Genomic DNA, 16,570 nt, shown 5'->3' with positions numbered 1-16,570 from the left:
TAGGTCAGCAAATTAAGAAATAAATTATCATTACGTCATTGCATCTTTTATTGTCTATCTATTTAAAACAACGTCAACGTTTTGATCAATATTTACCAAGTAAGCATTTGATCTCAACAACATAATTGGTTTTTAAATCAATAAAGGTTCATAATGTAAACTTTCATTGCATTAAAATTTACATTGAGCAATCACTAAAACACAACAGATACTAAACATGGTTGCACTGGGTACGGTTAAAATGATTTTGCAGTGATAAAAAGCACTTACATCTATTCAATATAGCGTCAGTTATAAGCAAGTTACATTTTTCCTGAGCGAGTATATTCAGTTCCTAATATCAATAACATTCTTCAAGAGTACATTGCTCTTATACTGTCAGCGTAGAACGTTGCAATATTGCGCCGCTTAAGTTTCAGAGATTGAGTAACAAGTTCACTTTCTGGAGTCCATGCTTCTTTGCATAATTTTATCTTCTTCGGAACTTCAAATTTCTCCAGTTTTTCTACGAAAAAGGACAGGAAAAACTTAATAATTACAGGAAAAATTTTGCACTGAAAAATAAAAGCATGCTAGCTCTTATTAGAATGAATAGAAAACAACATTTATAGTGAAAGCCTAAAGCTAAAATGCTTGTACAAGTAGATTGGAAAAACTGTTTATCCATTACAATATGCAGTGAATCGATTACAGACTGTGTAAGTTGCCGATAAATATAACTTACACTTATACGATTTTTTTTGCCCTCATAAAACAAACCCATGAAAAGCTTCGGAAAAAACTATTCACTTATTTTGCAAAAAATTAACAAACAATTTACCACTCTTGGCTGTTTTTTCAATCAGTTCCATAACTTTCTTAACAATAGCTGGGTTTTCACACAGAGCTTCCATGTCATTCGGATAGAGACCCAAAGATTTTGCAAGAGTCGCAACTTCCTTGGCACGTGGCACAATGAAAGCAATTGCATATGTCTTGCCGGAATCAGCATAGACACAGATTCTTTCAACAATAGAGCAACGAGATAAAATGGATTCAACTTTTCCAAGTGCAACGTATTCACCAGCATGTAGCTTAACCAAGTCTTTCTTGCGATCTATAAAAGAGTTAAAAGCATGAAAGAGATATGCTCCAAAAACATTTCGCAACAGCTTCAAATGCTAGTGCTACTATTACTATTTACATCTTTGCTGGGTATAGTTTTGCATTTGGCAAAACACAATTAAGGCCCATTTCCACTTCATTCGCAATTCGCAAATCGCATGCGATTTGCGAATTGCGACGTGCGTACACAGGCGAATTCAATACACACTTATCACGATCATCAACGCTGTTCGCACGATTTTCTATTGTTTAATTGACCAATAAAATGAAATTATTTTGTATGGCAAAATTTTGCGGGTTAAATAAAAAACATGGCAGTTTTTTGCAGAAGAAAACTTTTAATATTATTGTTATTACGAAAAAGGTATCAAAAAAGGAAGGCAAAATACAGAAAACGATTTTGGGTCCGACCTATTCTCCAAAAAAAGAAAGGAGCAAGGAGAGTATGCCAATCTGGTCAGAGAAATGCAACTAGGAGACCACGAAAGTTTCTTTAAATATTTTCGTATGTCACCGATTGTATTTGAGAAATTGTTGCAGTTAGTTGCCCCATTGATAATTAAGTCTAACCAGAAACGGGAAGCCATTTCGCCGGCTGAACGGCTATCAGTAACCTTAAGATATCTTGCAACTGGGGATTCTCATCAAACCATATCTTTTAGTTATCGGTTGGGGCATTCTACAGTCAACAAGATTGTCCCAGAGACATGTTTAGCAATATGGAAGGCACTATCTCCTATCTATGTCCAATGTCCTTCAACAACAAACGAATGGGAAGATGTGTCGAAAGAATTTTGGGAGAAGTGGAATTTTCCATTGTGTATTGGGGCACTAGATGGCAAACATGTAAGATGCCACTGTCCTGCCAACACTGGTTCATTGTACTTTAATTTTCATGGTTGGTTCAGTGTTGTTTTGATGGCTGTTTGCAGTGCACATTATTCCTATTTGCTAGTGAATATAGGTGCTATTGGTAGTTCAAGCGATGGTGGTATATTTGAACGGTGTGGAATGAAAGATGCCCTCTATAATGGAAGGTTGTCTTTACCAGAAGACTGCAATTTGCCTAACACAAACACCACATGTTCTTATGTAATAACTGCAGATGATGCCTTTCCATTAGGACGTCATGTTATGAAGCCATATGGTGGACGGTATTTGGAACATGGCAAAAGAATTTTAATTACAGATTATCGAGGGCAAGACGAGTTAGTGAAAATACATTTGGCATTTCAACTGCAAGATGGCGCATTTTCAAGCGACCAATCGATGCTATACCTGAGCGTTGCATTGGTATCGTCAAAGCTGTGGTAGCCTTACATAATTTCTTAATGTTCCATGAATCAACATTGCCCAGACATGAGCGAAGATATTGCCCACGGGATTTGTAGATTCTGAAGACAAAATGCAGATATTGTGCCAGGAGCTTGAGAGAAGATGTTAATAAGGATACAGGCTATCAATCCTTAACCCAAACCAAAATGGTAATGCCTGCAAGAAAAGTGCAAAAGAAATCGAGACATTTTCAAGAACTTTTTCAATTCACCTGCTGGTGCAGTACCTTGGCAAAATGTGTACATAAATAAATGATGTTTGTTAATGTTGAGTATTAAAAGCTAAAGAGCAGAACCAAAATGTTTCCAATCTTGTAAAAAACACATAACACACAGATACTGTTTAATTTGATTGTTTTTTCTTACACAAACAGTCAAAAAGAACTGCCCACTAGTAAAAATAGTTTATCAGGGTATTGTTGTCACAAAATGCCAAAACATTACATGAAATTTCTGAGAAAAAATAATAGTATATTCAATAACAAGTGGATCCAGCTCTTTGGTAATTGCTATCTATTCAACATTACTAAACAAAACCTGAGCAGTTCTTTTTGACTGTATGTGTATAAGCTGTGAATTTGTTTTTATATGTAACAGTCAAAACTTTCAAGTACATGTTTTGCACATTTACATGCCAAGACCTAACTAGAACACTCCATCTAGCAGGAGCAATTCAGAAGAAATCATTGATCTTCAAAACTGGACTCAAACTCTGCCTGAAAAAGTAGCTGCTGAATTTGGCATTTTATTAATGCTTTCTTTTTATGCTCCAGTCTTCTTAGTTGCGGAATCAAGCATTTCATGAACAGACTATCCTCATCATCATCCTTATCTTTGTTTAGTTCAGATAAAATCGCCAAATCTACCTGGTTGAGTGATTCATCCCTTTTCCTTCTTTTACCAGAGAAATTTGGTGCTTTAGAGATTTCAGTATTACTAACGGCACTTGCTGACGAAGAGCAAGCTGGGCTGTCTGGCTTTGGATCATCTAAAGTTAGGGACAAGTCAGATATGTCCTCCTCAGTGTCGTTTGACAGCAAGCCTATCCGGCGACTTTCCTCCTCATTTATTGTCAAGAAATTAGAAGATGTTGGCGTCTCAACGATGCTAAATTTTTTCATGAAACTCATTTGACTCATCCATTGCCAAGTAGCTTTCTTTGTACCACCAGAATCACCAGATTTTGGTATCAACAACTTCAACTTTTCCTATACGTGTCTTTTAGATCGCGCCATTTTGCTTTAATACTCGATGCTTTTCCTTCCAGACCACACTCACTTGCTATTTTTAACCATGCTGACTCCTGCACATTTTTGTTCTTGTAATTTACATTGCTCGTATCCCAAACGACTTTGCTTGAACGAACATTTTCAATCAAGGCTTCAACTAATTCTGGCGTCCATTCTATCTTTCCTGTCGCCGCCATTTTGGTTTGTTGTTGTCTTTTTCTGATTGGTTGCCCACGCAGGTTCGCATGCGAACGTTCGCAAAAAATCAAACATTGCGAACTTGTCAAATTCGCAACGCGAATGTTCGCATGCGATTTGCGAACGTTCGCAAGCGAATTGAAAACAAAGGATCGCATGCGATTTGCGAATTGCGAATGAAGTGGAAATGGGCCTTTAGAAATACAAATTGTTGACGAAGTTTGTAAGTTTTACATCTGAAATTATAGTTTAAGAACAGCTGGAGAATGTACCAGTATGTTAAGTGTGAAAATAATCTCGAAATACTGTAGGTGTTGTTTATAGAAAATTCAAACAAACATATAAACAATTAGTAAGTCTTCCTAACTGTGAACATCTTAATGTTACACATCGTGGATGATGCTCAAAACTTGCTGCAAAAATTCTCAAACGCTCCTTAACGAGAGTTGTCACGAAATATGATACACATTTCTCTTTCTGAACAATGCATTTAACGTGATTGGCATAGCCCCTAAACACTGGAAAAAAGTACAAATTTATACTCACCAATGATTCTCAAAGTACCATCAGATTCAATTTCACCAATGTCACTGGTATAAAACCATCGCTGTCCATCTCTATCCACATGAAAACTTTCGTTTGTCTTATCAGGCATTTTAAAGTAACCCATTGTGACGTTTCCTCCACCCAAAACAACTTCGCCCCTTGGATTTGGTTTGTCATATGGAGAATAACCACCTGTGGCAAAATATTATCAAACAAGATACAACGCGATTTCCTCAAATCAAAAGCAGCGATTTAACTCACCTTCTTCCCAGCTCACAAGTTTAACTTCGGTGCAACCAATTGGTGCTCCAGCACGTCCACAAGTTCTATCCCACACTTTAAAAATTTTTATCAGCTGTAAGTTGGAGTTGGTTTGAAAACGGAACTTAATTTTCCTTCTTAATACGTCCAAACATTTTCTCAAGTAAAAAATGTTCACAAAATATTGACTTTATACATCATCGTGAGACAAATGATTGCATATTTCAAGAAACGCGGCTGGTCAGTTATTCGTTTCTAGACCTTCTAAAAATACAACGTTCTAAATTTCCTTTGCATGATATGGTCCGAACTTCATAAGAGAATAATTTTACTAAGCCTAAATTTGAAGATTGCTGGAGCATGTTTACCAGACATAATAGACAATGTGATGAATATAATTGTTCTTACTGTAGCAAACTGTTCCACCGCCACATGTCTCTGTTAAACCATAACCTTGAATTACAGGACAACACATGCATGCATTCATAAAATATTGCGTATCTTCAGATAACGGGGCTCCTCCGCTCAACATCCCACGCACTTTTCCGCCAAGAATATCTCTTGTTTTCTTGAAGATGAATCTAATATTTTTATCAACCATTCATTAGTGCCAATATTAATCTGCATTGTATCTTTATGGCAATTCTGTCTGCATCACCAGAACAAAGTTTCTAATTTCGACTAGCGTTACCTGTTTATAATTGGTGTATCGTAACCTTGCTTTACTTGATCCACTTTATAGTTATACGAAAATTTAAAAAGCAGTCGTTTGAACCAAGAACCTTCGTTCACTTTATCAAGAACATTGTGACGAATACGATCCATTATCGCCTGATGAAGAAAAAAGTAAAAAGCTGAAAACAACAGATTGCTTTGGAACAAAGACTGGTCGATTGCTCTCACCGGAACGGCCGCCATTAGAGTTGGTTTAAGAACGCTTACATCGCCTTTCGAACCTTTCTTTATTTTGGAAGACTAAACGAGTAAAAATAATAAAAAAGTTATGGACATACCGGTAAATCTAACAGTATAACAACTGGTACCATATAATAAAAAAGATCTAGTCTTGGAACGTCGAAGAGTGATAACGTAAAAAAAAATAATGTGGAAACTGACACGGAACAAAATTACTGGGCATAAAAACGTGATTAAGAAAAAAAAACAATCGAGGTTTGGTATAAAAGTATAAACAGTCACTCAGTTACTCAAGAATTATAATTTGGATACATTGTCCAGTCTAGGTGTTGCTTACAAGTACAAAGAACTCCAATTCAATGACGCGCAACCCTGGTATGCAAACTTACTTACACTAAATACCATGTGATTTTTGAGAAAATAATATTTATTGCATGAAAACTTTGTCATTTCTCACTTGATTACCAGTAAGCATTTGGAATATATAGCACAAACATTAATGCAAACAAAACAATACATCTCAAAATGATTACAAACCATGTCTGACAGGGTTAAAGGTGAAGAATAGCCAATACAACTTCCTTTCGTGAGCATGACGAGTTCTGTAAACAAAATGAGAACAACTGACTGCATAAACTATGAGAGTAGTTTCAGCCATTCACAATACTCCATAAAACAACCCAACTATGAATGATAATATGGACAATTATTGTCATACCCGCTGCAAGTTCGAGCACATGCGCCAAAGGTAGATAACCAATGTAAACATCATCACTAAAGACAATTGTACCAGTAATTAAAATATGAATTACACATACATACGAACACATCTACAGAACTTTCTCCATAACCAAGAGAATGGTAACAGTAATTAAAATATGAATTATACATACATACAAACACATATAGCTACAGAACTTTCCCCATAGCCAGGAGAATAGTAATAGTAATTAAAATATGAATTATACATACATACGAACACATCTAAAGAAATTTCTCCATAACCAAGAGAATGATAACAGTAATTAAAATATGAATTATACATACATACAAACACATCTACAGAACTTTCCCCATAACCAAGAGAATAGTAACAGTAATTAAAATATGAATTATACATACATACGAACACATCTACAGAACTTTCTCCATAACCAAGAGAATGGTAACAGTAATTAAAATATGAATTATACATACATACAAACACATATAGCTACAGAACTTTCCTCATAGCCAGGAGAATAGTAATCGTAATTAAAATATGAATTATACATACATACGAACACATCTACAGAACTTTCCCCATAACCAAGAGAATAGTAACAGTAATTAAAATATGAATTATACATACATACAAACACATCTACAGAACTTTCCCCATAGCCAGGAGAATAGTAATAGTAATTAAAATATGAATTATACATACATACAAACACATCTACAGAACTTTCCCCATAACCAAGAGAATAGTAACAGTAATTAAAATATGAATTATACATACATACAAACAGTGTGCGAATTAGTTGAGAAAAAACGATGTGCAATTTTTTTGACAAAAGTGTTTCATTAGAGGGGTAATCAAATCGATATTACGATAATTATTATACAGCGCTAATTGCTAAATTAATATTTTTAAACGTGAACAAATTCATATGATTTACGACAGTGTTTTTCGTTACAACAGCTGATCCAGCTGTATGAGAGAAATTTTTTGTGCATGTTATTCTCTCGACTTTTTTGTGCAAACTTTACAGCGCAATAAATTCACCAAGTGGCCATCATACCAGTACTCAAACAAGTCAGCATTTGATGTTTCCATCTATTTTCTTACAGTATTAACTTTGCTGGTAGCTACAACCTTTCGACGAAGATGGCAAGAAAGACAAAAGTGAAAAGAGAATAGCCGAATATACTTTTGCCTTCTGATTATTAACAGTAACATCCTTGATGTTTACTTACGATAAAAAACATCATATTTATGTCATTACAAACAATATGTAAAAGCAAAAAGTATGGCTGATCAATGTTGCCAGTTTGGCTTAATGTTTTGAGCCATTAATGTTTTTCTCACGTTAGGCTTATTTAAAATCAAAATTCCCTTGGTTTAATTTTCAAATTTGGCTTATTTAAGTTTTTTTTGTCTTCTTTCAAGAATCAAAATCAAAATATTTCCTGATTTTACTGAAAATACTCAAAATAGCTATGATGCCAAAAACACTACGTAACGGTTTACAAAACAACGCAAATGCAAAAATTGACATTAATAATGTATTACACCCCCAATGTCGTAGCATGTAAGCACCATGTATGTTGAGTGTTGACAGATTTACCAGTCTCAAAGTGACAACGTCTTTGAATTTGATGACATTGTGTCAACATGGATTTTAATGTCGTGCAGCGCACTCGTTTATAAAGTAAAGATCAGTAATGTTTAAGCTTGAAAACTTTGTTCAATTTATGTGGTGGTAATCAATAAAGATGTTTTTTGCATATCGTTTGAAAAAGTGATGTGCAATTGTTTTCATTCTAGCAAAACGATGTGCAAATTGCACATTGCACACCGTTAATTCGCACACTGCATACAAACACACATCGCTACAGAACTTTCTCTGTAAGCAAGAGAATGGTACCAGTAATTAAAATATGAATTATACATAAATATGAACACATATAGCTACAGAACTTTCTAAATAACCACCATCACAAAAACATCACCATCACTCACAACTCACTCGAAATTATAGCCATCACTTGCATAACTGAAGGCAAGACGTTTGTAAAATAGTCAGGCAAACTTAAACACTTCTATCACTAGTTGAAGCTTTTCTCACTCGTTCTAGCTTTAGAATTGAGTCATACGCATATGTGATGAAATTGTCACAGTCAAACAAATTTTCTACCGACTACCCCCTCAAATTACCATACTTCAGTCATTATTGCCATATTGATTGACATATTGGCAAGAAAGTTGCACTGCTAGATCTATTGTACATAGTTCAATTCCTCTTATTTCTAAAAAACCAAACCCTAAATCCTTGGCTCTTTCTTATGTTATAACTGCTCACCTCTTATTTTGTACTCTGTCTGTCATGCCTGCAATGGTTGCAACTAGATTTGCATGAGAAATGATAACTCCTAAGAACAAAAAAAGATTTGGTGATAGGTAAGTAAGGAGGAATGCTAGAACAATCTTTTACATCGCCTATGTAACTTAAATAACATACTAAGTATATAATCACACATTGAAAACCCTTTACCTTTAGGTAAACCTGTTGAACCACTTGTATACATAATCACAGCTGTATCTTCTGGAGTAGGTGGAACACGTGACTGAACAGCTAAAAAACAAGAAGCATTTTTCTCATTAAGTGTTTTGCAGGAAGTTGTATACTCCAAAAATTAAATATGATATTTGATGAAAATGAAAGTTCAGGTAATGGTATATTTTGATGAAAATGATATATGTGAGTATGCTCAGGTAGAGTAATGGTGCTGTATATACACAGGAGGCATTCAGACAAAGATCTCAAACAACTTCCATCTTTAGATTATTGATATTGACTTGTACAACTTTATTGAGAGCACTATTATTAAATGCAAAACTTAGATGTTATGGGTTTCTTTGTGCAGTGATGTATGATGACAGGACCAAAAGCAACTTTCAAGTATATGGTGAAAAAAAAACCTTTTAACTGTTCTTTCGATTTGTTAGTTATTTTGTCAATGAAGATAATGCAGAAATCAATAGTCAAACACAGCCTTTCAATAAAGCAGAAGCTGATAAATGTTTATTTGACAGGAGGGGAGCAGATTTTCCAAGAGGGTGCATTATTGTCCTAGCTAAAGGTGCCAAGTGACATGACATAGTAACAAGTTACTTTGCATTTATTAACTTTCCAAATGTGCATGTATGAACTCAGTTGCAAAGGGTGGTAGTATGAAATATGTAAAATTGTCTTTGTCTTGACAAGCTCTAATTTTTGCTCAATCTCACTGTAGAATTTTCCAACCTTAAATACTATGACAATAATAGTCTATAGTACCTAATACCATTTTAGAACTTTTTTGAGGGGTGCTAGAGAATTAAAGGGAGGCACACCCATTGCACCCACGGTATATCCACTCCTGCAATAAAATGGCCAGAAACCCTCTTATGAATAAATGCAACGACGTAAGCACATGTTCCTTACACTTACCATTTGGAGATCTTGTTCCAATCTTTTCAACCTCAGTCATAGATAGCACATTAACATTGCTAGGAAATGATGTTAGACCACTAACATCTGTATCACCAATGTAGATAATGGTTTTAACACAATAATTGATGTGAAACTGCTTGCAACTTGTTTAGTAATTGCCCATCAGTGATGACAACTTCTACTTCAGCTTGATTGATACCATATACAATTGCCTCCTCACCAAGAGTAGCATATAAGGTAACAACTATTAAGAAGAAAAAGGTACTCTTGAATAACTCAATGCAAAACAATCAATGAGTCAGATTAACTGTTATCAATTATCAATGCAAAGAAGTCACACACAAATCTATTAATACTATATATTTTAATGTGAATGCTAGTTAAAGCCTACATATTTGAAAGGTAAAACAAAATGCACGAATCTATTATTTGAAAAAAAAGCAGGAAACATTAAGGTATATAAATAAAACAAGCTGAGGATTTCTAAATTTTGAATCACACTAACTTGTATCACACAAAGTATAAAGAAGAGTTAAAGAAGTTGTACAGTCTCAAAAGTTGTTAATTTTCCAGCAAGAAATGTCTCAAACTTCATGACATTTTTCAATTTTTCACAAATGTCACTTAACAACATTGTGGTTATTGGAGTAGGATACTTGCAAAAAGGAGATATCAAATTTACCTGGAAAATTGTTCATAAAACAAGCTTGAGCTGCTATCATCCATTCTGCTCTAGTATCAGCAAATATGACAAGATTTTGTTTTGTTTTTTGCCCAATAGCCATGAGTCCAGAACCAAAAGATTCAGCCTTTGTCAGAACATCGTTATAACTAAGCCATTTATATTCGCCAAGTACAACTTTGTTGAACACTTTTCCATTGGGTTGTACTTCATTTTCTGAACTGAGGAGTTCTCGTGTACCAAGGCACTTTGATGGGCCATAGCTTGACACTGACTGTCTAAAAATTACAAATTACTGATTCACACGATTGAAAAGTTATATTTCACTTGTGCACCCTTGAATGTCCCCAGCATTGCCCTTGACCTTTTGAAGGAAATTTAAGAAGTTTGTGGGGTTAAGTTGCGAATTCTTTCAAATGAATTCCTTTCTCTCAATCCATCACTAAAGCAATGAATTTTACACCTACGATGACCACTTTTTTACAACATTGCCGTCATTAAACAAATATTTAGTGAATAAAACATCTTTGCAAATGTGAGCATATGAAAAGGGCGATTTGCCTTAATCAAATGATCTTAAATTTCCAAAAGGACAAACACATCTGGGGCCGGTTGCCCTGAATAGCGTTATCCACTGGGTAGCAAACGTTCATAAAATCTTTTATAAGAGAAAAATTTCTTTGTCGTGAGAGAAACGTAAACACCTTTTTTACAAGTTTGAAAATTTTTGCTTTCCACTGGATAGCGCTATCCATGCTTCGTGCAACCGGCCCCTGTATTCTGTAGCCAGAAAGGACAATTATTTAAAACTGATGTTGTACGTAATTCTACATAGATATTTAAAACACACAGCAACAACAGCTTTAGGTGTTCCACATACCTTAGTAATGTATCCAACGTATATAATCCATGAAATGGAGTTCTTAAAATATCGTTTAAATGCTCTACACATCGATAGGACGAACTAGGATCTCTCAGTACTGTAGGCCTGGCTTGAACTTTGTCATTTCGTATTTTTTGGCCGAACAAAATATACCACGGATAAAATGATATATAACTCCAACAAGAAGCAAACAAGTTGAGAACATAGAGGAACGACCTTTCAATCATATCTAAGATCATGTTGCTTTGCAATTGCAATGCAGAGAGGATACTTGCTGCCTTTAAAGTAGTCTTTCCACAAAATCGCCAGTTGCAAAGTCCATAGTTCAAAGTCAGAGTCCATTTGCCTTTGTGAACGTCATAAATTAGGTCACGTGTCCAATACTTCACCGGACACGATTTAAAAATACTGATATATATAAATAATTTAGCAACAGTTTTATCATGATTATTTGATTGTTCATATGAGTGTATGTGTTTACGTATCTGTGCAATCAATCGTTATGTTAAGAAAATGTAAAATAGCTGCCCGTAGTAGACGTTTTGACAAGAAATCTAATAAAATTGACTTGATAGATTATGACCACGTGCACATTGCTCAGTCAGGTCTCACAGCCAAGCACGGTGCAATAGGTTAATCGTAAAAAACGTTACTGACTGACATGCTGTAATTAGTGACTTACGTAGCACAGGGTAGCAGAGTTTAATCTATAGCAAAGAATCATTACAAATTAGAATCTGTATTTTTGTGGAACTTATAAGAAAAAGAATTTCTGATATCGAATACACTAAATGAAAACTCAAACGTTACATTTATTTTTTGCTGAGTGGATGAGATGTGTGTTATCAAAATCCAGTAATTCCTGTAACCAAATTTTAGCAATATTTCAACATGCGCAGCAACCAAATAAACATTAATTAGGTCAATTGGGTGCATTCAATACTCTTCAGGGGAATTTTCTTTCATTTAGACGATAACATCAACTTTAGTAAGTTCGAATAAGAAAGTCGTCTAGAAGAAAAAAAAAAAACCAACATTTGGATGTGTTACTGTAAAATTAACATTTTTTCTTGAGTGGTGAGAGATTTTGCCCATATGCTGATAGGAGCTTAGCATCTCAAAAGTTTGACTGGGCAGATCAAGAATCTGATTTTTCGTCAAAATCTTATAAAAAGGTGTGATTTTACTTCGTAGACATACCAAATTTTAACCAACAAAAATCTACCCAGTCACAAACTAACACCTCACCCGCCCCCCCAATAACATCACATTAGTGACCAAGTAACACTTCACCAGTTACCAAGTAACACTTCACCAGTTACCAACTAACACCTCACCAGTTACCAACTAACACCTCACCAGTTACCAACTAACACTTCACGAGTCACTAACTAGAACCTCACCAGTCCCCAACTAACACCTCATCAATCCCCAACTAACACCTCACCAGTTACCAACACCTCACCAGTCACCAATTAACACTTCACAAGTAACTAACTAGCACCTCACCAGTCCCCAACGAACATCTTACCAATCACAAACTAACACTTCACCAGTCACCAACTAACACCTCACCAGTGCCCAACTAACATCTCACCAGTTACAAACTAATACCTCACCAGTCAGCAACTAACAATTTACACTTCACCAGTTACCAACATCTCAACAGTTACAAATTAACACTTCACTAGTCCCCAAATAATGTTGAAACAGACGAAACGGCTCTGTACGTGCCTAACTACCTGTGTACAAAGTATAAATTGATCGAAATAACAGTAATCCACCAAACAAACACGATTAAATACAGTAAAATAAACAAAACAAGGTCGTCGATTCTTGATTGTAATTGAAAGTAACACTACTTAACTTTTACACCAGTTTTCAAAATAATCATGGCCTAAAATCTGAGTGATAAATGATTAAGTAGACTTTAAGATGTTTGGCAACATCATAAGTCATTCTTTATAATCGATACGACTTCTAAAAGATAACAAGGCTGTGGCAAATTATTTTGTTGATGTAACTAACACCAGCATCCTCCTTCTTGTTGCACGTTGTCCTGAGGCGTTTGATTTAAGTGTACTTCGACTAAATCTTTGTTCGGTTTCTCCGCCGTGTTTTCCATTCCAGGTAAAGCTGCAGCAACTCGACGGAAAAGCTACAAAGTATGGTAAACAGAGTTTTTGTATTTTTAAAAGTATATTACAAAGACAGCTCCGCAAACTTCATATCATGAAATCTGCAGGCCGAAACCTCTTGATAAAGGAAATTTCACATTATGGAGCAAAACTAAGCAGATAAATTCTTAATACAAAAGCTAAAAAATGGATGGTATTTTGTGCACAAGACATCGTAAATGCAAGTACACAAGCAAAATGTCCAGAGGGTGAAAGAGATGATTTATAGAATATAACTTAAATACTACGCAAAAAAAATGAAATTACTTGTGCGATGGTTTAACCGAATCATGTTTTAGCAGAACGACAAACTGTCTAGCAACAGGAGGGAATTTAAGAGAGGAGTGCGCACGGCTTCCTAGACTTCGCTACAAAATACTAGTACAACAACTAAAGAATCAGTCTCACGGTCATGCTTTTCCCACTTAATAAGCTATAAATACCCATTTTCAGGGCACTCGAAATGGCAGCATTATGACGTAGGTTGTTAATGTAGCAATATGCCTATTTCTACTACCAAGTCTGGTCCATCAACGCCAAAGCGCGATGCGGTATGAAATGAAGAAGAAATAAGTTAAATTGAAGATATTTCATATTTTGGTTTGTCAGAAAACAATCTGTTAACACCATATCAGATATAAAATTTCAAAACCAGAGGTACGTAAGCGCAAATGCACAAAGCATTATCGTGAGACTCATTCTTTAAGCAATTACGATAAATGTTTAAGAGAGAACGCTTTCCAAAATCTCCAAATCATAATAACAAGGTACGTAAGAGAATTCAACAAAAAAGTCTGACATGCTATGGTAACAAGAAGCCATCAAAATAAAACTAGAGCCACTCCCCCATGAATCCACCCCTATCTAATAAAATGCAATAAAATATGATTTCCTTTCTCAGTTCAAAATATTTTGTAGAATAAATTCTATATGTATACAACAGTACCTGCTTTACATTATATCCTGCTTTAGCACTAGTTTCAATAAACATCACATTTAATTCCTTTGATTTGCGTTCACCTTCTTCGGTAGTGACTTGCCTTTATAGGAAGAAACATATAAATAAGTTAATGGCTTATCAGGTTGTATTTGTCATTCTGTATGACTCATGTAGCAAGTCCAGTTCACAACACAAAATACACAACTATCTTGAATCATTTTTGTTGGAAATCTATTGAAAATGACACATACCACTGTGACTATTACTTTGACCAAATAATAAATTAATGATGTACACACATTAAGAGATACCTTCGACCTTGATGTTTTCAATTTACCTTTTATCTGAGAGATCTGTTTTGTTACCAACCAACATGATAATGACATCATTTCCTCTCTCAGTTCTTACATCATCAATCCATTTATTAGTTTGTTGAAATGAATTATAATCTGAAGTAAAACAATCAAAAATCTGATTACTTCAAAACACATTTGCGTGGAATATTTAAAGTTTACAAATGCCATCTTCAAACAGTACTTGTTATGTCATAAACAACAACAGCAACAGTTGAATCCGAATGTAACTTGGTATTAAGCTTCGAAATCTCTCCTGTCCAGCTGTGTCCCAAAGTTGCAATCTTACCTGAAAATTATGTATTAAAAATTAAGCAGTAAATGTACAATACACAATACACTCAAAATATCTGAACTTTTATGATAACATAGCTAAAAATTTTTATTGAGTGTTTTTGCAACCAAATTATCAAAAAGAGAACTTTCAATGCTGAAAACTCCCTGAGTGAACATTTTGTATTGAGAAAAGTAAGCACTTCTGCATGCAAATTTTGAATCACATGTGTGCAATTTACAAACTTTGTAAAATGTTGTCTTTTTTTAATTGTTAACTCACCGTTCTATCTTCTAGGTACATAGTCTTTGAAAGAAAGTCAATACCAATAGTTGCCTGAAACGTAAAACAAATCTAATAACCAACTCTCATAACTGTTTGATATGAGCCAAAAACTCCACAGTTCGTTTTACCACATTATTTTTCAAAATTTTTATTCCCTCTTTACACCATGAGGAGTAATTTTATATGTTATCAGCAAAAATCATTGATAGTTAATATGAATTATTAATCAATGCCTTAACCCAGTATACTGCCTAATTTTTTGAAACAAGAAATCACAGTGAATTAGAAAGAATTAGTAAAAGTACATTTCATCTAATCATGTGCACGAATGTCTTTAGAACAAGTTTAACATTTACAATACATAGTTTAAGTATCAATTAATGGTTTATTGACTTTATTCTCGATGATCCAAGAATTCGTACAATCCATGTTTAAATACCAATCATAATAAATATAAAACTGTATCTCCAAAAAGCAGCGAATAAAGTTAATCTAGCCTCATATTATAGCGTGTTTATGCGGCATTCAGTGATACTCATAAATATAAAAAAATGGAACAAAATAATACTTCGTTTCGACATACCTGATACGTGTTGTCAAAACTGTCATACATAAATCGAGTAATCAGCGACGTCTTTCCAACTAAAGATGAAACATAAACCAAGGATATTCTAATGATAGATTCTAACTTATTAGATATAGTAGTGTATTTCGACACAGTCAAACATACTTATAATTTCATTAACTACTTCTATCAACTAGTGCATGTCAGCCTGATAAATCCCTATGATCTAATATCTTCCTCACCACTTTGTTCACCCAAAAACACAAGCTTGAATTTCCTCAAAGGATTTCCAAAATCTGAAGCCATATTCTTTATTATCAGGTAAACATACACCCACTGATTATGTTACGTTTATGGAGAAATAGTTCTCCAAAATAACTGCTGTCGTTGTTTATTTTTTCATTTCAGCCACGTTGATGAAATCTATATAAAGAGCGCATCGTACAACTTCCACTTGTCTCCAAGAATTTTTATTTGAGCCAAGATAAAATTTTTTAAGATTTTACACGAAATAAAAAGCGATCTTCAATGCTCGTAAAAAGCAGCATCTAAGCCAAAATATTTCTTTGACTGTGAGTACTATTAATTCCCGGCTCATTTATCATTGACTCAACAACAAAAATTA

At 34.5% G+C, this 16,570-nt stretch overlaps 2 protein-coding genes across 2 annotated transcripts; both read right to left on the bottom strand.

Annotated features, from left to right (window-relative positions):
- Positions 1 to 30: 30 nt before the first annotated feature.
- On the bottom strand, positions 31 to 11,688 carry LOC124445384 (long-chain-fatty-acid--CoA ligase 4-like). Its single transcript, XM_046996106.1, is given in 15 exon segments — positions 31 to 505; positions 821 to 1,096; positions 4,412 to 4,603; positions 4,673 to 4,747; positions 5,081 to 5,253; positions 5,364 to 5,503; positions 5,576 to 5,647; positions 6,125 to 6,189; positions 6,306 to 6,361; positions 8,653 to 8,722; positions 8,845 to 8,925; positions 9,784 to 9,917; positions 9,919 to 10,030; positions 10,469 to 10,746; positions 11,349 to 11,688. Coding segments are annotated over 15 exon segments (2,118 nt in total). The 5' UTR covers positions 11,591 to 11,688; the 3' UTR covers positions 31 to 353.
- Positions 11,689 to 13,180: 1,492 nt separating this feature from the next.
- LOC124446792 (ras-related protein Rab6-like) lies at positions 13,181 to 16,384 on the bottom strand. Its single transcript, XM_046997673.1, is given in 8 exon segments — positions 13,181 to 13,509; positions 14,475 to 14,568; positions 14,806 to 14,917; positions 15,006 to 15,044; positions 15,047 to 15,110; positions 15,378 to 15,431; positions 15,964 to 16,022; positions 16,188 to 16,384. Coding segments are annotated over 8 exon segments (621 nt in total). The 5' UTR covers positions 16,252 to 16,384; the 3' UTR covers positions 13,181 to 13,374.
- Positions 16,385 to 16,570: the final 186 nt, after the last annotated feature.

This window comes from Xenia sp. Carnegie-2017, unplaced genomic scaffold (assembly GCF_021976095.1).
Source record: "Xenia sp. Carnegie-2017 unplaced genomic scaffold, XeniaSp_v1 HiC_scaffold_22, whole genome shotgun sequence".
NCBI lineage: Eukaryota > Metazoa > Cnidaria > Anthozoa > Malacalcyonacea > Xeniidae > Xenia > Xenia sp. Carnegie-2017.
Note: the sequence above shows the minus strand (reverse complement) of the source record. Positions and strands in the feature narration are given on the sequence as shown.